The sequence below is a fragment of the Equus przewalskii genome, chromosome 2 (assembly GCF_037783145.1).
Source record: "Equus przewalskii isolate Varuska chromosome 2, EquPr2, whole genome shotgun sequence".
Taxonomy (NCBI): Eukaryota; Metazoa; Chordata; class Mammalia; order Perissodactyla; family Equidae; genus Equus; species Equus przewalskii.
Genome location: NC_091832.1, coordinates 87,043,110 through 87,068,500, shown reverse-complemented (window position 1 = coordinate 87,068,500; position 25,391 = coordinate 87,043,110). Strand labels below are relative to the sequence as shown.

At 40.0% G+C, this 25,391-nt stretch overlaps 1 protein-coding gene across 16 annotated transcripts in view; it reads left to right on the top strand.

The window, feature by feature from the left end:
• SMAD1 (SMAD family member 1) overlaps positions 1 to 25,391 on the top strand; it is a 79,907-nt gene that overhangs the window by 30,386 nt on the left and 24,130 nt on the right. For all 16 annotated transcript variants that reach the window (XM_070608894.1, XM_070608900.1, XM_008515369.2 and 13 more), the window contains one exon: positions 5,469 to 6,050. In XM_070608894.1, the coding sequence (XP_070464995.1) occupies positions 5,651 to 6,050 (400 nt within the window). In that variant the 5' untranslated portion in view covers positions 5,469 to 5,650. The remainder of the gene's footprint in view (positions 1 to 5,468; positions 6,051 to 25,391) is intronic.

Below are 25,391 nucleotides of genomic sequence, written 5' to 3'. Positions count from 1 at the left end.
AATTGTCGCTTTATGTACTTCGGTGCTCCTGTGTTGGGTTCATATATATTTGTAAATTTTATGTCTTCTTTGTGGAATGTCCCTTTTATCATAATGTACTGCCCTTCTTTGTCTTTCATTACCTGTTTTGTCTTGAAGTCTACTTTGTCTGATATAAGTATGATAACACTTGCTTTCGTTTGCCATTGGCTTGGAGTATCATCTTCCATCCCTTCATTCTGAGCCTGTGTCTGTCATTAGAGCTGAGATGTGTTTCCTGGGGACAGCATATTGTTGCATTTTGTTTTTTAATCCATCCTACCACTCTGTGTCTTTTGATTGGAGAATTCAATCTATTTACATTTAGAGTGATTGTTGATATATGGTGTCTTAATATTGCCATTTTATCACTTGTTTTCTGCTGCTTCTGCCTTTCCCTTTTTTCTCATCCCAGACTACCAGTTCAGTTTGGTAGTTCACTATGATGGTTTTCTTAGTTTTCTCTTTGTTTATTATTTGTGTCTCTGTTCTGAGTATTTGTTTAGTGGTTACCATGAGAGTTGTATAAAAAATCTCATAGATGCGATAATGCGCTTTCTGATAGCCTCTTATTTTCTTAGACTAAGCCAATTCCATCCCTTTTCTCTTCCCCTTTTTAGTTACTCTTGTCACAACTTATTCCATCTTGTGTTGTGAGTTTGTAGTTAAAGTGACAGGATTATATTTATTTTTTGATGTTTTCCTTCCCTTTATCTTTAATTTTATAATTAAGTGTTTCCTAACCTGTTCTGATAGAGAGCTGCAATTTTCTGATTTGTCTACCTGTTTATCTATTTGCTCAGGGCTTTATAACCCCTCTCTTTTTCTTTTCTTTTTTTTTTTCCAGGTGTGAGGGCCTTCTTGAGCATTTCTTGGGGAGGGGGGAGGTCTTGTGATGAACTCCCTTAGATTTTGTTTATCTGGAAAAATTTTTATTTCTCCATCATATCTGAAGGATACTTTTGCTGGATAGAGTATTCTTGGCTGAAAGGTTTTGTCTTTCAGAATTTTGAAGCTATCATTCCACTTTCTCCTAGCCTGTAAGGTTTTTGCTGAGAAATCCCCGGAAAGCCTGATAGGAGTTCCTTTGTAAGTTACTTTCTTCTGCCTTGCTGCTTTTAATATTTTTTCTTTGTCATTCACTTTTACCAGCTTTACTGCTATGTACCTTGGAGAAGGTCTTTTGACATTGATATAATTAATTAGGAGTTCTAATAGTTTCTTTCACTTGTATTTCCAGCTCCTTTCCCAGGTTTGGAAAGTTCTCAGCTATTATTTCTTTGAACAGACTTTCTGTTCCATTCTTCTCTTCTCCTTTTGGCATACCTGTAATCCTTAGGTTACATTTCCTAATTGAGTTGGATATTTCTCAAAGAACTTCTTCATTTCTTTTTAGTCATAGTTCTCTCTCCTCCTCCATTTGAAGCATTTCTGTATTTCTGTCCTCCAAGCTGCTAATTCTGTCCTCCGTAAATCAGCTCTGTTATTCAGGGATTCCAGATTTTTCTTTATCTCATCCATTGTTTTTTTATCTCCAACATTTCTGATTGGTTTTTCTTTATAGTTTCATTTTCTTTTGTGAAGAAGTTTCTGATTTCATTGAACCATCTATCTGTATTTTCTGGTAAGTCGTCGAATTTTTTTATGATAGCTATTTTGAATTCTTTGTCATTTAGATTATAAGTTCCTGTGCCTTCAGCATTGATTTCAGGGTTCTTGTTTTCCTTCTGGTCTGGAGTATTAATATATTTTTTATCCTGTTTGATAGCATGGATTTGTGCCTCTGTATAGTGATAGTATCTGGTTGCAGCTTCCACCTGCCGCCACTAGGGTGGGCGCTGTGCATTCTGAGCCTGCCACAATCCATGGCTCCCTTGCTCATAGCTGCTGCTTTTCTATCATATGTGCAGGTTCTCTGGCTGACAGGCTGAGCTGGAGTGCTAGGCAGGGGGAGGGACGCTTTCTTTCACATGCACGCTCCTTGGGGCTTCTCATTCTGCCCTCACTTTCTGCTCTCCTGGGGTGCTGGCTTGATGAAGACAACCTGGCAATAGCTTAGCCGCCTATGTATGGGGCTTTCCCATGGGGTTTGAGGGAACTTGGAGAGTGAAGGTGTTCCTGCGGAGAGCCACCCCCCTCCCTCTGCTCCTCTCAGAGCTGTGTGCAGTCCCAGGGTCACTGCCATTGGAGAAGGAGAGGAGAACCCCTTACCTCCTTCCACTTCCTCCTGGGGGTCCAGCATGTCCATCTTCGGGCGTATGGCTGTGTGGGTCTCTCACATGTCTTTTGTGTTGTGTGAATGTTCTCTGTTGGTATATGAATGTCCTTTTTGTTGTATCTTCGAGGGGAGAGTCTAAGGGAAGCGCTCACTCCGCCATGTTACTGACATCACTCCTCCTGAGAAACTAGACATACAAATTCAGACAATCACAGAAATTTCTTCTAATTGGTGACCAGTGACAATATCAGTCTGGAGTCCATTTCTTTGATCTCCCCTTGCCCTCAGTGTACTGGGGCCAGTTTCTAGTTTCACCCAGGGAACTCCTGAGGTTGTGAACCAACAAGCAGGGAGATGATGGGCTGGCATGTGCTGGGCATCGAGGGCAGCTCAGAGAATCTGCTTTATGTATTTTGAGACTGTTATTACTTGCCAAAAAATTTGGGATTGTGATATATTCATGGTGGGGATTGTGACGGATGCATGGTGGATCAACTCAACATTATGAAACATTCCTCTTTTTCTTTTTAATTTCTGGTGATGCTTCTTATTTTAAAGTCTATTTTGCCTGATAGCTGGGGCAGCTTTTTGGGTTAGAATATTCATAATGTATCTTTTTCCATCATTTTTCTTTCAGCCTTCTCTGTCCTTATATTTAATGTATGTTTTTTGTAAGTACAATATAGTTAAGTGCTGCTCCCTATCCCTACTCCTGTCTTTTATTTGCATATTTAATTTGTTTATAGTTAAGTAATTGCTGATACTTCTGGGATTAGGTCTAAATCTCACCGTTTTCTATTTGTCTTATCTATTATTTGCTGCTTTTTTCTCATATTCTTTGGATTAATTATACTTTTAAAAATAATAATTCCATGTTTTTTAACTCCTTTATTCCCTTTTTATAGTTTTTAAATTATTCTTTCCTTGGTTGCTTTATTATGACATAACTTCAAAATGTATTATATGAATAATAATTTAATGCTTTACCACAGCCTGGGTAATACAGGGACTTTAGAAAATTAGTGTCACTTACCCCTTTCTGCTTTTTTTGTCATGTGCTTTAACTTTGTATTTTGAACACCACAAGAGATTCCTATTATTGTTTCATTAAGTCAGTATTCGTTTAGACTTACCTTTATTTACCCTTGTGGAGCTCTTCATTCTTTCCTGCAGTTCCTTGCTTCTTTGTGGATCTTTTTCCTTCTGCCTAATGAATCTGAGAGAAGTCAATTCTGTCAGATTTTCTTTGTTGGAAAGTATCTTTGTTTCACAATCATTTCTGCATCATCTTTCCACTAAGTATAGAATTTTAAGTTATCAGCTATTTGTTGACATTTGGCATGTTAGAGATGTCATTTCATTGTCTTTTTATTTCCATTGTTTCTGTTGAAATGTCAGCTCTCAGCCTTATTGTACTTACTTGAGAGTAATGTGTCTTTCTAAAGATTTTTGTCTTAGGTTTACAGCAATTTTACTGTGCTATGACACATCAGAACTTGTGGACTTCTTTGTATTTATCCTCCTTGGGACTTATAGGGCTTCATGAATCTGTGGCTAGATGTCTCTTGTCAGTTTTGAAAGTCTTTGGTCAGTATCTATAAATACTGCCTCTGTCACAGTGTTTTCTCCTCTTCTCCCATCACCTTGATTCAGTCTAGTATTAAGACGATTGTAGGCTGTGTTTCAGTATTAAAACTGGTCCTTTTCATTTTTGTCCTTACACTAGGTCATATCCCTTGAGGGGTCTCAACTGAAAGCCTTGTGTATTTACCAGAACCTCTTTTTCAGCAGGCCCTCAACTCCAGTTTTTTTGTTTCAACACTATGAGACTGCTGAAGTCTCTGCTTCATTCTTTATCATCTTTCTTCTTGGCTGCTAGGTCTCTTGCTTCTTATAGCTTAGGCATTGGCAGATGCCTTGAGAAGAAAAGCAGTGAAGAATGTTCAGCTCACTCCATTGCTTTTCCCTTCTCTTCATCATCTTGGCCCCTCATGTCCTAAGTATCTTGGTTGCTCTTTGATTCCTTTAAAAAGCTGGGCTGTTGGTTTTCTTTTTTGATTTTTTTTGTGTTTTATTCAGTTTTCATAGTTATTTTTGAGAGGAGGTTGGTTTGATACATGCTGCTGTATTTTAGCTGGGGTGTATGCAAAGTTATCCTCTTTAAATCTTTTTCACCTTTTGTATTTTCATTTGGTGAAGAGTAACTAGGTTTAAATGAGACAGCTTGACTAAAGAATTTGGTACAGGATGTGTTCATGTGCTTCATTCCTCTCATGTCAAATAAAAAGCAAATTTGAAAAAGTGAGAAATAAATTTCCTACCTTACTTGCCCTGTAGCCCATAGGCACAGGCTTGTTTACTGAGTAAATACCCTAAAATGTTGCTACGTTTGTGTAGTAGAAATATAACTACCTTTTTTAGCATGAGAGATACTTGAGGAACAAACCAAAAACAGATGTTAAGACTATAGTATTTTTTTCTTGTTGTTTTCAGTTTTTGTTGATTGAGGTATATCTTGAAATATATTTTTAGAGCCTCTGAATCTAAATGTGAAAAATTATATATCTGTCAAGAACTTGGATTTTTTTGTGTGCCAAGGTGTCTATTGTTTCTATCTCAGAATTCATGTAAACAGTAACATTATTAAACCATGTCTCAGTTCGTTTGTCTGTAAAATGGCAATGATTGTATTACCTTAGCTGAAAGGATTATTTAAAGGACTAAATACTATGTATTAGTTTGCTTGGACTGCAGTTACAAAATATCATAGATTGGGTAGGTTAAACAAGAAAATATGTCTCACAGTTCTGGAGGCTGGAAAGTCCAAGATCAAGGTTCCAGCCAATTCGGTTTCTGCCAAGAGCTCTTTTCCAGGCTTGCAGATGGCTGCCTTCTCTCTGTGTCCTCACCTGGCCTTTCCTCAGTGTGTGCTCATAGGGAGAAAGAAACCTTTCTTCCTCTTCTTATAAAGCCACCAATCCTATCAGATTATGACCCCACCCTCATGATCTCATTTAACTTTAATTACTTCCTTAGAGGCACCATCTCCAAATACAGTCACCTTGGGGGTTGGGACTTCAACTTGAGTTTTAGGGGGGTCATAATTCTCTCCATAGCAACTGTAATACATAAAAGCACTTAAAATAGTTCCTGGCCCATAGTAATTGTTTAATAAATTGTGGTTTTGTGGTACAGATGATTTAAAAGATTTTTTCCCTTTTTTCTCTTCTAGGTGCTGACCTTGGCTTACTTTTTGAAACACTAGGAATGGTAGTTTCTACTCTTCAGGACCTCAAAACTAAGGAGCTAAGGAGAACCCTACGTAAATAGAGTGAAGTCTGTTCCATTGTCCTTTGCATTCGGAGACTCCTTTATTTTACCAAATACAAAGATTCTCTAACCAGTGCAGTCATTATGAACGTGACAAGTTTATTTTCCTTCACAAGTCCAGCTGTGAAGAGACTTCTTGGGTGGAAACAGGGTGATGAAGAAGAAAAATGGGCAGAGAAAGCTGTTGATGCTTTGGTGAAAAAACTGAAGAAAAAGAAAGGTGCCATGGAGGAACTGGAAAAGGCCTTGAGCTGCCCGGGGCAGCCGAGTAACTGTGTCACCATTCCCCGCTCTCTGGACGGCAGGCTGCAGGTTTCCCACCGGAAGGGGCTGCCTCACGTCATCTACTGCCGGGTTTGGCGCTGGCCTGACCTTCAGAGCCACCATGAACTAAAACCACTGGAATGCTGTGAGTTCCCTTTTGGTTCCAAGCAGAAGGAGGTGTGCATCAATCCTTACCACTATAAGCGGGTAGAAAGCCCTGGTAAGTGAGTCCTTTTATATTGATGCATTGAGCAGATTCTAGTTGTGTAAGATATCAAAATAGTCCCTTTCCATGTTTTTAGTTGTAATTTTTAAATAATTAGGGGGAAATAGCATAGGTTTCTCAGCCCTTGAGTGTTCTAACAACTTAGTCCTCTGTAGTTAACTGTATTTCTTAGGAGCAGGGCTATGAAGATTGTCATAGTGGTGCTGATACCTCTAAGTTGTAACAAATTATTTTCTTTCTATATTTAGTTTTTGTGTTTCCCATTGGTTCTGTGCATTTCTTTAGACAAATTTAGCTAAGATTTTATTTCAAGGGAAGAAAATTAGGAAAGGAAAGAAGCATGGTGTTGTCATCCACATACTTCAGGGAAATACATCTTGAGGGCACTTGCCAGTGACCTGTACCACTTTGTCCTTAACAATAGCACCTTTTATCATCTCTGGTGGAATTTTGCTGTGGCGTGTTATTCCCTCTGGAGGGTCTGAAGGAATTATGTTCTGCCATGGAATCATTTCATACTATTGCTTTATTAGATACTCCTAGTTTTGACATGTATGACGTTTTGGGGGGAAGTATAGTAAAGGATATACTTTAAAATTTGTATGGTTTTGCCCTCAGATTAAAATCCACATTTTAGACAGTTGCACCAGTTGGAAAGTGATTAGGCAATGTTAAGCACTTAAATATCTCATTCTCAGTTTGGAACCAATTTTGTTGATAGATTACTTATTAATAGCTACTGGTTACAAGGGTTCCAGTGAGGCTGGGCGTTAGAATCGCATGGCTCCCCTCCCAGAACTTCTGATTCTGGCATCGCCCAGTCCCTGTGTTTTTAACAAGTACTTCAAGTGGTGCTGATGTAGCTATTGGGGTTTGGGAACTACTAAGTTAGATCATGTAGTAACATGGTTCTCAGATAAAAGGCATTATGGGTTTTCTAAGAATATTTAAGACATACAGAAAGAGTTTAAAGACCAGGGAATAATATAATACATCTTTGTATCCACCGCCCAGTTTAAGAAATCAAAGATTTCAAGTAAAACTGAAACTCTAGCTTCTGTCTCTCCGATCCAGTTGCCTTCAGTAACTACTCTTCTGAATTTGATGATTAGAATTTGATGTTTATCATTCTCATGCACGCTTTTATACTATTATTACATATATATGAATCTATGACAATATGTGATATTTTGTATGTTTAAAAGTATTATATAATGATATTGGAGTATCCTACAACTTGTTATATTCATTCAACATTATGTTTTTGTGATTTCTATATTATATACTTTAGGATTACCTTGTCAAGTTCTGTGAAAAATCCTCTGGAGATTTTATTGGGATTTCATTGATTTCATTTGGCAGAGGATTGACATAGTTATGCTCTAGTGCATAATATTTTTCTAAATTTATTTAGGTCTTTTTCTTTAAGTTTCCTCCATAAAATTCTTGTACATCTTTTGTTAGATTTATTACTAGATAACGGTTTGGTTTTTATTGTATCCTTTTTAAAGTTACACTTTGTTACAGTTGTTCTTGGCTAGGACTGCGCTTGCTTTTTTTCCAGCAACTTTGCTAAATTCTCCTTATTCTAATATAGATATTCTTTACTGCTTGTTATCCCTGCTATGATGTAAATTTAAAGAAAAAACAACTCAACAAGAGATACGTGGTCTTCTTTTAGCCTGAAATTGAGATGGAGCTAAGAGTTTCAGAGAATAAAAAGTAGTGTATAAGTAATACGTACAAACAAGATTATCTAGGTATGTGTTTTTTTGATCCTTATGATAATTTTAAGAGGTATGTAGGGAAGATTCTAATCCGACTTCACAAGCAACGAGACTGAGATCCCGATAAATTAAGCGACCTGTGTGCCAGACAACTAAGATTCACTATTTAGAAAACACGGTGGATGTATTTTCTCTGCCCCCCCACCCCACCCCCCAGCCATGTGTATTATTAACATCTCAGCTTTTAGCAGCTAGCACAGTTGAGTAAATTTTTGCTGTTAAATGAAAATACTAATTTTAATTTCTCTGTATGGTCATTTGTCCATTTTTTAGAGCTGAGTTTTCGGTCTATACCCTTTGACTATCGTCTTCCCTTCTTTGTTCATTTCATTGCTGTTACTGACACAAGATGAGAAGTTTTTTAAAAAGTTAATACTGAAATGATTTTGTTACTCTTAATAACTTACATGTAAAAGGTTTGATAGGGAGGAGGTGGAGAACCAGCTAAAATAAGACATTTGGAGCTTCCACGTATGTCATTTCATCCTCCCCTTTAGCCAAGAATCTGATGAGCCGTGCATAGAACAGTTCTAAAAAACTTTGAGGCTGAGGCCAAGATCTGTTGAATTTGAACATACCAGGATTTTACTTATATTTTTCATATTATGAAGTGGCTGATGTGGGAATAAGAACACATGGATTTTTTCCAGAAACCACTGTGAAGCTGCCCCTGCATCTCGAGGGGAGAAGCCCCACTAAATCAGAGCTCAAGGGGGCCTCAGCCCCTCACTCTCCCACAGTCGAGTAGACATTTGCCCTCTGTAATGCAGCATGGAACACAGCTGGTTGTTGTTTCTGTGAAATAGGGAAAAAGGGGTCTGGAGTTCTAAGCTGCAGATACATAGCTCAACACTGAATTACTTTGAACTGTGGAACTATATTACCTCAGATAAATTATTCCAAAGACCAGCTGAGCAGCTCAACCATCAGACGGTGAGGGCTCACAAACTTGGTGTTTTCTGCTGGTCCCTTGTTGAGATCTCTAGAGAAAAATTCAACAAAAATTGAGAGCCTTTAGAAGGCTTAGAGTAGTGGTTTTCAAAGTGTGTGGTCCCCAGACCAGCCGCATCAGCATCACCTGGGAACTTATTAGAAATGCAAGTTTTTAGACCCCTCCACAGACCGACTGAATCCAGTTCTGGGGATGGAGCCAGCAGTCTGTTTTGACAAGCTCTCGGGTGATTCTGATGCAGGCTAACGTTTGAGCACCACTGGTTTGAGGTCTCCAGGCCAGTCATCCAGTCCCATTGACTAGATGAAGTTGTCTGTTACTGAAAAGAGATGTTAATGAGTTAGTCTTTGAAATCGTTCATTGTTTTGAACTTTGTATATTCTGTTACAGGTATAAAATTGACTTGCTCTTTCTAGAATTTCCCTTCTTGCTGATATTCATTAAGATTAGTACTCTGATAGAATGTGATATAATTATTCTTTTGGGTATCTTTTGCTATCTCTGTTTCTTTGGCCAAAAACAATTTTATGGATTAAAGTAATTGTAGTTTTTCTTTAACCTATGCCATTAATTCTGTTATAAATGACAGAGTCTGAAAATTGTAGTGGGGGAAAAAACCGAAAGTTCTGGAAACACTTTGCAACAACTTGTATTCATCATAGTTAACAATGGCGAAGAGTGTGAGCCGGGAGGAACCTTCCTTTGGTGAAAGGACCTCTACCTGACCATTACTGAAAAATGCATCTTTGGGAAAGTAGGAAATGTTAAGAATTTCTTTTTCTGCAAGTGTGTGGACAGTTATAGGAAAGAGAAAGTTTGCGCAGCTTCTGAAGACTGTGACCCTGCTGATGATGTAACAGGTGACTGTTTGCTTGGACTTTTAGTAGCCTTTAGAGTCAAGGCTGCTTATTAGTGGTTGGGTTAAATGTAGGTTTTCTTTTGCTTTGCCAAAGTAAATGCTGACAGTGGCGGAGTAAGTCATGCAACTGTGGGATTGAGAAGACCATTCAGCTGCTATCTGCTGCTATTAAAATGCCTTCATGGAGACTTCCTGTCATTTGACCTTTTTTTTCTTTTTTTATGTTTTTCACATGGTTCTTGAAAATTATCTTCTGTACTTTGAACTTAATCAACTTAAACGGCTGTATTAAACTTGAGCTTCCAATTCTGAGATTTCAGTTTTGATCTTTAAACACCCTTCCAGCTGCTTTCATTTTCAGCAGGATGGCTCCCAGCGGTTTAAAATTAAAATACACCTAAAATCCTCTTCACCTGTCAACTGAATGCGAGTTTTGACTCTCTCGCTGCCTCAGGCACCATGTAATTCGTGGCTTGGTAAATTTTACCTTAAAAAAGAAAGTCTTAGAATTATAGAAATGGAGAATGGATTGGTGGTTGCCAGAGGCTGAGGAGGGGCTGGGGGGCAGGAGGGGAGCGGGTGTGGCTGTAGAAGGGAGGGATCCCTGAGTTGATGGAAAGTTTCCATATCTCGGCTGTATCAGTGTCAATATTCTGATTGCGATGTTATTCTATAGTTTTGCAAGATATTACCATTGGAGAAAACTAGGTAAAGTGTAGGCAGGATTTCTCTGTATTATTTCTCACGGCTGCATGTGAATCTACAATGTAAAAAATAGTGATCTGTGAAAAGGCAGCTAGTTCAGTTCACGACTCAAACAGTCACACTGCTGCTTTTCCTCAGGACAACCATTGTACTTTGGTGTGCAGCAGAGGTGCTCTATGCGAACTTCTTATGTCTATGCGAACTTCTTATTTTGTCACAGAATATTAGAAAGATGTATACTCAAGGGTCAAGATTTAGTAAGATTAATATTTTTAAAAGCAAAAAGCACATTTTTTAAAATGTTTCTTCATACTGTGAATGTGTTTTTACTTGAGCCAATGATGACAAAACCTTCTCTCTAACAATGTTTTTGATTTTTGTCTTTAAGTCTTGTGTTAGTGTATCCATTCAGAGATTGGGGTGGGGGAGTATTGTCTTTGCTTTCAGGTTTATCTGAATGGTGACATACGGGAATCTGACAACTGAAGTTGTAAGCCAGATATCAAGATGTGATCTTCACAAGGGTTTTGAAGATTTGGGACTAATTAGCAACATTAGCTATAAAAATTAAAACAAAGCATTATGACCTGTGTATTAGGGTTCTCCAGAGAAACAGAACCGATAAGAGATTTATCATAGGAATTGGCTCACAAAAGTTGGAAGGCTGAGAAGTCCCACAATCTGCTGTCTGCAGGTTGGAGAACCAGTTCCTGGTGGTATAGGTCCCAGTCCCAGCCCAAAGGCCCGAGAACCAGGAACACTGATGTCCGAGGGCAGCAGAAGATAGATGTACCAGCTCAAGTAAAAAAAGTAAATTTGTCCTTCCTCAGCCTTTTGGTTCTATTCAGGCACTCAGCAGATTGGAAAATGCCCACCTTCCATTCGTGAGTGCAATCTTCTTGACCCAGTCTGTTGATTCAAATGCTAATCTCCTCTGGAGACACCCCTACAGACACAGCCAGAAATAATGTTTTGCCAACTATCTGGGCATCCCTTAGCCCAGTTCAGTTGACACATAAAATTAACCACCACATCCTGTGTTCGTCTACATCTAAATTTCTCTGCATTCAAACAATTATGGCACAAAGACAACTCCTGAGGAACTGTGTCTCTCCAAGAAGGACTGGCATGTAACTACAGCACAGTGTGCCAAACAGAATAAAAGAAGTTTGGACCAGGGATGGGCCTGAAAGTGGCCACAAAAACGCTCACTCAACACTAACACTGCGTTCTAGTCTGTGTGGTGGTGCAGATATATGCATATTATATTTCCCTGTACACAGGATTTCAATCAGTTTACAAGAAGACATGCAGTAAAATAGAAAGTATTACTAATAAAGTAGACCAGGGAAAACAAATTAAAATGGAAGGCCAAGACTAAGGAAAATTACCACATACGGCTTCCATAAGAGTTACCATGATACAGATATACTACTGTGTAGAGTTACTCTGTAATCCTAGTCTAGATGGTTCCCTAATACTTTTGGTGTGGGAGAGAGATGTGTTATGACATTGAGATGAAGGAAGGATGCTTTAAAAGCTATGAAAAGTACCTTTCAAAGCATTTGTGCCTGAAGGCTGGGTGGTGGAGAAGAGCCATTGAGGCAGTTTGCAGAGGCTTCCTTTGGGAGGGGCACCCTGTCCTTTACAGGTGGCCTTCCGCAGTCCACTCAGGGCTCCTATCATCTGTCCACGTGGAAGTTCCATTTTGAAAAAGCTTTTGGTCACTACTTCTGCTTCTGTCCAAGCTCAACAGCCAGCCAAGTGGACACGGAGTTTAGATGGTGAACTTTTCTCCAAGATATTATCATTGGCATTTGGCTTGTGTTTGATAATTTCATCAGTCATCTACAATATTGCTAGAAACACATTCAGTAATATAATTATGAGTAGGATTTTATACCTAGATCTTTTAGTGGATTCCATATTCCTTTTTCTCTTTTTTTTTTTAAGATTGGCACCTGAGCTAACAACTGTTGCCAATCTTTTTTTTTTTCTGCTTTTTCTACCCAAGTCCCCCCAGTACATGGTTATATATTTTAGTTGTGGGTCCTTCTAGTTGTGGCGAGTGGGACGCAACTTCAGTGTGGCCTGACAAGCGGTGGCATGTTCGTGCCCAGGATCTGAACCAGTGAAACCCTGGGCCACCGAAGCAGACTGCGCAAACCTAACCACTTGGCCACAGGGCTGACCCCCATATTCTTAAATCTAAGGCAAAATGTGAAGTTTATTATTCCGGGGGTTTTTTTCTGAGCAGCTCTTCCTAGTGCATTATTTGGGGCATTGGTTTTGTTATTTATTAATTGATGAATGTATGGAAAGTTAGCAGTTACTGGTTACTTTTGCATAAATTCTGAAAGTACGTAAACTGAAGGAGCCATCTAGACAATTATGTGATTTGTTTCTGGGTAGAATTTTTCTGTTGCTAAATCTACTCCAATTTGAAATGTTGAGACTATACGACTATACTCTACAGATTATACAAAGTATCTTTCTCATACTTGTGCTTTCCCAACCATTATCCTCCATTCTTTTTCTCTCTGTGATATTAGCTGTTTTCAGCTCTGACCTCTTTAAAGTTCAGCTCTCTTCTACCCACCACTGCTAGTTTAATAGGGCCGAAGGAACACTAGCCAGCTAGCGGCCGTTAAACACAAAACACACAAAAAATGGCTGATGAAAAAGAGCAATTTTGAAAACCGTAAGGAAAAAAAATTGGCCGTAATAAATGAAAGAAGTAGCATATACAATGATTGCAATTGTGTGCAAATAATATTTTAAATTAAAAGGAAAAACCTACCTGATACTTTCAAGACTAGCTTTGGGTGAAAGAATATTGAGACTTGTGAGTGGTGCTTTTTGGCTTCTTATCCGCCCACGTGCATCATCCTCAAACAGCGCTTTCTTGTGGGTTTAGGAATGTTTTGTGTGTTTGGGTGGGGGAGTCACAGGTGATTTGCTCCCGATGTTGGGAGTGCCCTGTGCCCTTGACAGACACTTGGAAAAGTGAGAGAAAGAAAAAGGAAGGTGGGCTTATGTCAGGATCTCAGGCTGATTATCTCGGTTTTGCTTTCAGCTTCCTTGGTACCAGATATCAAAAGGCTCAAAGAAAAGACTGGAGTTTTCCCCCTCAAAATGTATGTCCCATCCCCTTGTCTTTTTCTCTTGAAAATATTCTCTTGAAAGACTCGGCATTATGCCTAATGATCGTGAATTAGCCAAACCTCTGCCTTGATATTTGGAAAAATGAGATTTGTTTTGGGGAGGAGATAAGCAAAGAGAGGATATTTATTTTAAAGAGCAGACCTGGGACCCTGGCAACTGTAGGGTACTACAAGCGCCGTGTTATAAATCTCAGAGGGCCTGAAGAATGGGAGAGCTAAAAAACACCCAGATTTTGTTAATTGGCCAGCTTGGCTGGGTGTAGTGTAGTTCTTAGATACTGGTGTTAGGACCAGTTTGAAAGGCTGCGGACTTATCTGTTTCCCGTGTTGAGTCTGGTCTGGGCTTCCCTGTGTCAACAGCACTTCTTCCCCATGGTGGGAGATGGGGAGATAAACCCTTGCCGCTTACTATTCCACCTTGCTAATTATCAACGCCCTCAACAGGGTTCTCCACCCGGTGACCTTTAGCACTGAAGCCTGCCTGTCATACTCTGTTGCAGGTCTGCTACAAGCCACGTGGGTTATGTAACGAGAAGAAACTGTAACTTCCCTGATAAAAGATCTAGAGTCTGGAAACCTGGGCTGTGTTTAAGTAAAAAGTTTTATGTCAACAAAGGACTGTTTGGCAAATTTTTTCCCCAGTTCTTTGAATCGTCATTATTACGCTTTGGAATCTTAGCAGACCTTGCAAAGGGAGATCAGGTTTACGTTCTACTGCATCGCCACCTCAGTTCAAAACAGCTCTCCAAGAGATGCTGCTCTTCTTAGTTCTTCCCTCTTTCTCATGAAAGAGCCTTTCTTAATCTGAGTAGTGGTCTGGTTTACGTAGTCACACATCACATTCGCCGGACCACCTGCCTGCTTGCCTGTTTGGGATTTTAAGTCACAATAAGGCAAAAGGAGAACCTATGGTTTGTATCAGTGGTGTTTGGGCAGCTTTTGGTAAACATGTATATGACCACAGAGTGGCATTGTCTTGTCTGTTTTCCCCGTATGTTTCCCTGACAGTTGTATGTAGCCAGCTCTGTGGCAGGTTCAGCAGTATTTTTTCTGTGGCAGTGTCTTTGAGCATCTGTAAAGTGTATCCAGGGTATGGTAGTGGACAGGTATTTAAGTAAGATGATCAAGTTAGGAAATAGTTGTGGGTAAATGCTTTTGAAACACATAACCTATAGCTTTTAAATGGGAAAAAACAGCTCATTTTAACATGAATTGTTTTAAAAAAAGAAAATGGATGGGAGCATGTCACAAGGACACACGGGTCAGCTTGAAGGGGCTGCCCTGGCTAAATCAGACAGTTTTGTCAACAAAATAATTAAGGACAGAAATGAATAATAAACCATGGCGGGTGGGATACAAACAAGAGTCCATGCTGATAGTAAATAAATGGGGAGAAGGGAGGGCCTCTTGCTCACAGTAGAATGTCTCCTGTTGACTGGGAAATGTGGAGAGTGGAGTTTTTTATGGAAATTTAGGACAAATAAGACCATTTAAAGGAGGAACGTATTTTTTCTAGTTGTGAGGTTAAAATGTCATCAGGCAGAATCTGGAGTCAAAAGGCCTGTACTAAAATGTTGGCACTTGGTGTCTTTGACCTTCGGCCACTTGTCCTCTGTGAGCTTGTGTGTGCTAACCTGTGAAATGGGGAGTGATTAGATCTACTTTCCAGGGTTGTGGCGAGGATTAAATTAAATAATATATGTTGAAAAGGCTTTTGCATTCTTGAAAAATAATGTGGCTGAAACATTGAAATAAGGAACATAACTTCTGTACACATCTTCTTTAGAATAAAAACAATTTGTAATAAGTTTTCACTAAACAAATCTTCAGAAAACTAGTGATAATAGTTACAATAATAATAATAGTAAAAATTAAAATAGTTCCTTATTATGCTTGCTTTGTGCCAGGCACTGTGCTTATCACTTACCATGTGTTCTCATTTAATCCTGACTACAATTATAAGAGGTCCCGACAGGGCCACTGGGATGCAGTTTGGGTAAGCTGTCGCAAGCTTGTAACGGAAGAGCCAGAATTCAAATTGAAGTCTAACTCCAGAATCCATGCTCCTAACCGCCACCCTGAACTGCTTCCCGAAGTAGTTTTTTCCGCCTTTATCAATTTTCTTTCTTTAGCAAAGGGGAAGGGTATCCAGAGTTTTAGTAGTAGAGCGTGTGATCTGAAATGCATATTTGCACCAGCTGCATGAATTTGGAGTTGATGATGGTAAGTTGGGAGAGTCCACACCTGCAATTCAAGTGTTTCTGGAGGCTTTATTTGTGTTTATTTCCCATTGGTCAATAATCTTCATCATTAGATAACAAGTATCTGTTTCACTAATCTATTTAATGGGGTCAGATGTGAACGCAAAATGAGAATTAATTACATTCAGCTGCCATTACAAATTAAGCCATGCAGCCTGGTGTGACACCTGGGGATGGTCATTTACATATCAGTAGCTGATTAGGCCCGCCAGGCCAACTGCTTTACTTACGTATAATAGTAACCACCCCTCACTGAGTGCTTACCCCCGCCCAGGAACTTGTTAAAACTAACCTGTGCAACAGTGAGAGAGACACCAGAGCACAGTGGCTAAGAGGCTAGATTCTGGAGCCAGACTGCCTAGGATTGAATCCTGTCTCCATTTAGTTGGTGGTTACATATTCATAGGCAAGCCACTTAATCTCTATCCCTCAATACCCACTTTTATGAAGTCCAGGTAATGATAGTGCCTAGGTCAGTAGTTATAAGGATTAAATGAGTTAATACTTGGTATAGCACTTGGCATATATAAGCACTATATAAATGTTAAATAAAAAGACGATCTGAGAGAAGTATTAGTTTAAAGAGTAAATTGCCGCTGTTAATTGGCTGGTAAAGTAATTGAGTAGGGCTTCCCGTTTCAGAAGTCGAAAACTAGAACCCCCCTCTGACTGTCGTTCTACGTCTTGTGCGCCTCATGAAGGATCTTTCTCCTCGTGATATTTTGAGCTTACACCCTGAAGTTTTTCTACCTCTAGCAAACTATGAAGTCTCTCATAACCTAGCACCTTCCTTCTGTGGCAGTGAAGAAAATGAATATTTGGCAAAGGAAAGGAAAGGAAGCTGGGGGGAGGATGGGAAGAGAGGACACAGGGAGTGAGCCCGGTCGAGAGCCCGCCGTGTGCGCCTGATCCTCCCAGAGCTGGTGGGGGGGGGGGGGGCGGGTTTTATTATTTCTGTGCAGAAACGGGCAGAAACTGTGCTGCCTCACTTCACAGAGCTAGGACCCTGGGCTGTCTGGATCCAAAGCCACTGCTTTTTCCGTGATACCATGCTGCCTGACCAAAAAATTGTACACTTAATGAATTTTCCTGTCAATTTAGTACAAGGCCATGCTGGTCTTTTCCCTGTCTTTCTAATTGTAATCTAAATACCTGAGAATTGGGACTGACACTCTTACAGAATTTTAGAGGTAGAGGGATGAGCTCTAGAAATTTGACTTAAGGTGAGAAAACTGAAGTTCAGGTTCCACAGCTAGTTAGAGACAGAGGGGGAGCCGGAGAGCTAGTGCAGTGTGGCCAGTGAGTCCTCGCTCCTCATCTTCCTTCACCCGCTCTCCGGGAGGTTCTGACTGAAGGCGTCTGCGAGGACGGACAAGAACCTGCCTCTTTAAACAGTAATCTTGCTAATTCGGATGCAGGGAGCCTGAGGACTGTACTTTGAGAAAGCTGATCTGTATTAATCAGTTTATAATAAAAAGTCCAGAAATAGTAATATAATTCACAAGCACACATTAATTGAAAAAACTGTTATTAAGGACCTGTTATGTGCCAGACACTGGATGATACAGAAGAAAGAAAACCCAATTCTGTCCTCAAGGGGCTTATGGTCTGGGTGAGGTAGAGTCAGATTAGCAATAAAATGGGGCCAGCCCCATAGCGTAGTGGTTAAGTTCCATGCGCTCTGCTTTGGCAGCCCAGGTTCAGTTCCTGGGCCAGACCTACACCACTCAGCAGTAGCCATGCTGTGGTGGTGACCCACATACAAAATAGAGTAAGATTGGCACAGATGTTAGCTCAGGGCAAATCTTCTTCAGCAAAAAAAGAAAAAAATAGCAATAAAATGTTACAGATGCTATGATGAAAGTCTTGTTTCGGCCACGTTAGAGCACAAAGCAAAGAGGAACTTGTTTCTCCTGGCAGTGGCACCATAAAGGAGATGACGTTAGAAGTGGACTTGGAAATATGGCCAAGTGAGCAAAGGTGTAGGAGTATGAAACTAGCAGATGAAAACTTCCAGAAGCTGGGATGACTGGGTCAGGAGTAGGGTGAGAGGACAGTGACCTCAAAAGGTATTTGGAGCAGGAACCCGGATTAAGTCATGGGGTCGTAGAAGGTGTACTGTGGGTGCATAATCTCACAGATAAGATGTATTTCAGGGAAGTTATCTGTGGCATAAAAGAGAATCACTGGCCTGGAGTGATGTAGGAAGTTGGGTTCTCAGAAGTTGAGTTAGATTTAGGCTATTTTTAAGTAAATTTAATGGGTTTTTTTTAAGCTTCAGGATACCGTTACTGAGTACAGTTCATTTCTCTGTTTATATTCGAATTGTATTCACATGTTTGTCTTCTATTCATGTGTTTGTGCTCAAGAGTAATTGATCTATTCCTAGAAAGTGTATCCTATAAAGTTGCTGCCTTTAGACAAAATTATCTTAACTTTTGAAAAGATGTTCCCCGAAAAAGCTGAACAGGAGAATGGAAAGAGAATTGTAAAAACAACTTCCACAGGCGCTGTGCGGTCGTACTGAGTAATGTAGTCTGTCGGTTAGGAGCGGACCTTGATTCCAGCCCTGGCTCTCAGTGTAGCAGCTGTGTGACCTTGGATGTGTTACCAAGCCAGGCTGAGCCGGCTTCCTCGTCTGTAAACTGGAGCCAGACAGCGGCCGTCCTGCTCTCTTCTGCACCTGCAGCGCCCCGCATGGGGCCTTGCCCGGGGTCCGTGTTCCACGGGCATGTATGTAGTGCTCGGGGCTTCAAACCCTCCCTACCATCACCGCACCACCAGTAAGCAAGAGTAGACGAGGTGCCACCACTCAGAGATTTTTGGCTATATTTTCATTAAAATTTAACCTCGATTAAGGGTTGTGAGAATCCCTTCTTCAGTGTCAAGTTTCCCTGACACATCCGTAGGTAAGGAATTTTATTTCATAAAGGCATATACTATTAGCTTTTATGTGGCTTACCCTCTCCACCACTTTCTACTTTAAATGTTTCTATTTAGAAGGTCACTGAACACACACTGTCTCTAGGGACATCTGTCTAGTACAGATTTGATACTGGGCACAGATGCTTTGGCAGCTTGGCCTCCCACCCCTCACCCCCTGCCCCACCTGTTTTCAAAAGAGAATTGCAGCAGCTGGACTGACTCTCAGGCCATTCTTCTGTTAGTCCTGGGCCACCTTCCTGCTTTGAGGTGACCTCACTGAAGTGTCCTGAGCCCCAGCTGCGATGCGGTCTGGCAGTGGACTTTGTACACTGTGGAGCTCCAGATGTTCATAAAGCAGCATTATCATCAGTCAGAAGACTTGCAGGATTTACAGTGGGAAGGCCCCTTGGAGTTCAAGTTCCTTGCCCTTTGGAGTGAGGAAATTGAGACCCTGAGAACTTAAGTGCTTTGCTCAAAGTCACAAAGGTAGTTATTATCAAAGCCAGGCCAGAACGCGGGTGTCCTGATGATTTCCCAACTGCCTTTTCCAAGTCTTGGGAACTAAACAGCATTATCTGTGGTACTGGGTAGCAGCTATATTTGCCATCATGTCTGTGTGGATATAGGCAGGGCCCCAGCAACTTTGTTATCAGAACGCTCTTGGGTGTTTAAAAAAATAGCTTGTTGGGGCCTCGTGGCATGGTGGTTAAGTTCTGCACACTCTGCTTTGGCGGCCTGGGGTTTGCAGGTTTGGATCCTGGGTACAGACCTACACACTGCTCATCAAGCCATGCTGTGACAGCATCCCACATGCAAAATAGAGGAAGATTAGCACAGATGTTAGCTGAGGGCCTGTCTTCCTCACCAAAAAGAAAAAGCTTGTCCACAGTCCTTTGCCAGATCACAGGCCAGGGGGGATTTGTCAGCCTTCATCTCGTGACTGGACTCTGATTCCACTGACGACTTGGTGAGAGAATGTCAAAGTGCTTCAAAATCCTGGAACAGCTCACGAATCTAGAGGCTGTACAGGAACGCTTTCCAGAGCTCAGCCCCTCTTTCCAGTTTTAGCTTTTTCATACCTTTTCCTTGTGCCCTGGCAACGCAGAAAAGCTGAGTCCAGTAGCAGAATCACAAATGTCTCCTGAAACTCGCTTCCTGAGACTTTCTTAGCTTGGTTTGTTACCCTGTTGACTGGAAAGGGGATTTTATTTTTTTAACTGAAAGAGATGCGTAAATACTTTGAAAAGCAGAGGTACGTCACTGAGAAAAGGTGGAAATCTGACTTTTTTTCTTTCTGAGAGGTCAGGATAAGAAGGGAAGATAACTTCCTCCTATAGAGACGCAGTAATTAGAGATTTTCGAGTGGGTGGAGGGAGGGGTGGTAAAATCGTCTAGGATCCTTTTCCCCCCAGAATACACTTGAGGAGGTGGTACGAGACCAGCTCGGGGTTCGACCTCCTAGAATATAGAAATGACACACCACAGTCTGATTTTTATATGGTTCAAATCAAAAAGAAATTCATGTGTGTAAAGAAAGGTGTTTTAACATTGGGCTCCTCTTTCAAACCAGATTCTTGTAATTCAAATTACCCAGTAGGAGCAACCTTTAAAGGGAAGCCGCAAACTTTAGTCATTGTTTGAAGTTGCCAAGTAGGAGTAAGCTTATCAGTGTGCTGAGGAAGAGGGTTCCCCAGAGGAGTCGTTGCTCCCACATTTCTGTTTGCCATAAAGTAGAAGTAGCCTGAAACATGGAAAGACATCTCAAGAGGAAGGCATTCCGCACTCTCTCTCCCTTCCTATTTCTGACCCGAGTCAGGCCCAGAGTTTGCAAATCCTGTTTCTTTCAGCTGTATTATAAACCTCTCACCCAAGAAATGAGAGTTGCACATAGAGGGTATGTTTAAACATGGATAATTGGTCTGTTGATTCTTTCCTTTTCCCCCAATAGAAAACAAGTATCTTAATTATTCCTTACCTGAAATATTGCTGAAATGAAAGGAATAAGAATGGGGGCATGTGCCTGCAGTGTGCGTGCTGGGGAGAGAGCAGCATTGTCCCGTCAGAGTCTGCACGGGCGAGAGGTGCCCAGGCCTCTTTAGTTTAGAGCAGCTTGTATGTGTGGGCTTGACCCTGCCTAACTAGCTTCCCCATGTCGCTTCTCTTCCACATCAATCCTACTCTCTAGGGCTACAGCTGTTCCAGACCTCAGACTGATCTTTCCTCGCCTGAATTTAATTAGTTATTGTTTATAGTTTGAATGACCATATAATTTATTGTCCAGGCCAGGACACTTTTGAGAATGACAGGGGTCACCATTAATAATTCTTTCAGAAAACAAGTACAAATTGAGAGTGTCCCAGGGAAGCCAAAACATATAGATGTCCTTCTTAGAAGGCTTCAGACGGCACAAATCAGATTTGACGATGATTTATCTATTATGCATCGTTAGGGAGTTCTGTACTTCTCATAACTGAGCTTAATTAAATTAGACTGGAGTTTTCTCCTTTAAATTGAGTGACCTGAACTTTAATTTGTCCAGAAACACTTCCGGAATTGATTCTACTCATCCATCTCTTAAACAAACTCTATAGAACCTCATTTCATATTCTTGGAGACTTGGAGTCATTGAGGCAGTAGGACATCGTGGTTGAGAGTGCTCATGGCCTACGTCTCGACACTTTCTAAGTGACCTTAGGTCAGTTACCCCTCAAAGCACTCTTACTTGGAAAATGTTATAATGTGCTCAGCATGGTTCCAGGCTTACGGCAAATATTTGTGGTGGTAGTGGTGTTACGTGAATTTGTGGAATGTGATGATCACCTAAAACTCGATTTGATGAGCGTCTTCTTCTACAGAAATGTTCTTAGTTCTAGAGTCTAGTTTTATATCTTACCTGTCTGCTTCCTTGCTGTCACCAGTCACTTTTTACTCTAATTTTCTGAGAAATTAATAACTTGTTAGAATTGTGAAACTGAGCAATTTGGAAATCTACACATTCAAACTAGGGTACTACCACCCACCCCAGCACAGCATGCCATACTGGAGACTCAAAGCCATAGACAACATGGCACGTCTTTCTGGAGTATCAATTTTACTTGATTGTAAGTTATTAAAAAATACCGTTTCTACATTTGATAAGTAAAAATGCATCTTATTAATTTGGTAAGATAAAGCAAAATTTCAGTGTAATTTCACAGTTCCAGTGGAGGTGCTGGGACCCCAGATTAGTTCACTCTCCTCTGTCACTGACGTTTACTTTGGTGGAAAAGGTTGAGAAATACTGGGAAAATGTTTCTCAGAAAGATTCTGAGGGTAATTTTAGGGGTTTTGAAGTATTGGGTGCAGCTGTTTGTTAGGGGGTGAAATTGAACATTAGGTAAATTTGACAGAAAAGTTCTCTTCCAAGAGTGTGTAGGATATCGATTTATTTTTCACCTTGCAGTTCCGCTTGTTAACTTTTAAGAGCCCACACAAGACATTGGATGTTTTAAATGTTGTCACCAATTTTAGCATGAGACTTCCTTGCAGCTCTTTACTTTTGGTATCTTCAGTTGGTTTTCACTGTTAAGAGTTGGTATGTCTGGCATAGCAAAGCGGAATTCCTGTCCTCGATGGGGATTCTGAATTGGGACATGTACATTTTATAGCCCCAGAAGTTGAGATGGTAGGATAAAACTGTTTTAATTGGGACTGTAGCACTATTGAGAGTTCAGAGTAACGCTTGTCAAACCTTGAAGATGGGTTTGGAAAAGGAATAGATAATAGAAAATTTTAGCCAGTTTTTAAGAGTAGTGGAAGACAATTTTAAGTTGCCTCTTCACATTGATGTTTTGAATGACTTCATTGAGGAATAATTGTCATGGAGTAAACTGCACGTGTTTAAAAGGTACAATGTGATTAGTTTTGGCATATACCTGTAAAAACATCACCACAATCAGGATGATGAACAGACTCATCACCCCCAAAAGTTTGCTCCTGCATGTTTGCGGTCTCTCCCTCTCCTCATCCCCAGGCAGCTTCTGATCTGCTTTCTGCCACCATACACTCGTTTGCATATTCTAGATTGTATATGCATGGAATTCTACAGAATACAATCTTTTCTTGTCTGCCTTCTCTTTGCATATTATTTTGAGATTCATCCCTGTTGTGTGAATCAACATTTCGTTCCTTTTTGTTGAGCAGTATTCCATTGTATGGATGTACCATAATTTGTTCTTTCATTTCCTGTGGACATTTGTTTTTTTTCCAATTTTTGGCTATCACAAGTAAAATATACACATCTGTGTGTATGTTTTCATTTTGCTTAGGTAAATACCTAGAAGTAGAATGATTAGGTCGTGTGGTAGGTGCATGTTTAGCTTTATAAGAACCTGCCGAAACGTTCTCCAAAGTGTTGTACTATTTTACATTCCAGCCAGCAATGTATGAGAATCCCTGTTGCCAACACTTGGTGTGGCCAATCCTTTCAATTAAAAATTATTATTGTGGAAAATATACGTAATGCTTATCGTTGTAAGCATTTGTAAGTGTTCAGTTCCACGGCATTAAATACATTCACAGTGTTGTATAACCATTACCACCATCCATACCCAACACTTTCTCCTCATACCCAACAAAAACTGTACCCATTAAACAATAACCCCTCCTTTTCCCTTCCCCCAGCTCCTAGTAACCACTATTCTGCTTTTCGTGTCTATGAGTTTGCCTATTCTAAGTCCTTCATGTAAGTAGAATCATAAAATATTTGTCCTTCTCTGTCTGCCTTATTTCCTTAAGCATAATGTTTTTAAGGTTCATCTTCTTTGGTGAAGAGTCTGTTCAGATCTTTTGCTTAATTTTTAATTGGATTGTTTGATTTTTTATTAATGAGTTTTGAAGTTCTTTATATATTCAGGACACAAGTCCTTTATCAGATCTGTGATTTGCAGCTGTTTCCTTTGAGTCGGCAATGTGTTAAGTGTAAGACAGCACTTCAAAATAAATCAAATATCCTCAGATAGGCATTTGGGGGGAAAATCAGAAATTTCGGAAACTAAGTACAGAAATGGACAAAATTTGGAAGAACGTCAATGAGAGTTGATGGAGCTCAGAAAATAAATTTAAGAGAGGAAAACATTTCATAAATAAAGAATAAATTACAATGTACCAAAGGGATAATAGATTCGTATTAAAATGTGATAAGGTTCATTGAAGAAAGGCAGGAAAACAGCTAAAAGAATGAATACGAGATTTCTTTTCTTTTTTTTTAATTAATTAATTAATTTTTAAAGATTTTATTTTTCCTTTTTATCCCCGAAGCCCCCCAGTACATAGTTGTGTATATTTTAGTTGTGGGTCCTTCTAGTTGTGGCATGTGGGATGCCACCTCAGCATGGGCTGAGCAGTGCCATGTCCATGCCCAGAATCCGAACCAGCGAAACCCTGGACCACTGAAGCAGAGCGCACGAACTTAACCACTCGGCCACGGGGCTGGCCCCTGAATAGGAGTTTTACAAAGATGTAAAAAGGGTCTGAGAGAAAGCAATTGGAGTGGGCAACAAAGAAGATCCAGTATATGTATAATTGGAGCTCCCAAGTTCCCAGAGACGGTAGAACAGGACTAATATTTAAAACTATAATTCAAGAAAACTTTGCAGAAATTAGAGAAAACCTAAATCTACGTAGTGAAAGGACTCACCATGTACTTGGGAAAATTCACCTAGAATGATTAACTTTGACATATATCCTAGTAAAACTTAGAACTTTAAAGACAAAGAAAAGTCCTCAGGGCCTCCACACAAAAAAGTACATTGCTTATAAAGGCAAGAAAGTAAGGCTGAGGTCAGACCTCTTGAAAGCTTTGTATGGAGTGAGCAACAGTGAAAAACATTTTAAGAAGCTTAAGGAAATCAAGGGCAAGCCAAGCTCTCCTTCAAGTATCAAGGCTGTAGAAAAAGTTTTAAATGCACAAGAACTCATGGAGTACTGTTACAGTGAGCTGTTCCTTGAGGAATCTGCCAGGGCAACTTTATTCAACTAAGAGACGATTGGGGGAAATTTGGCAAAAGGACTGGTGGGGAGCATTTAATATATTTAATTGTAGAGATAAGACTAAAATAAGAGGGTGATATGGGTGAAAAAATAGCATATAAACCTTAGATGTTCTGACAAAATAGAAAGAGTACAACTTTAAAAATGGAATAGAAGAATAGAGAAAGAAGAATAAGATCATTTATTGTTTATAGATAATCAATGAGAGTCAAAAGCCAACATTTAAAACTGACCAACTAGACAGTGTAGGGTGAAGTAAGGAACAAATGAAGATTGAAGACACACTAAAAGATGCAAAACCAAAACCAAACATACAACAGAAGCTCTAAGACAGCTTTAGAGCTTCTTTTAAAAAAATATAGAAGACAGAGAATTATATCACATAGAGAAATACGGTAAATATAACAACAGTAATATAAGATGACAGAGTTAAGACCAAACATATTGTCGTATCAATAAATGTAAATACACTTAACTCACCTATTAAAATAAAAAGATTTTTAAATTGGTTCGTAAAGTAAAACTCAACTCCATGCTGTATTCAAGAGACCCATCCCTCCAAAAAGGAAAGTGATTAAAAAGGCTACAAATAAAGGAATTGGCAGAGGTATATGAGGCAAATGGAAACGACAAGCAGTACAACAAGGGTTCT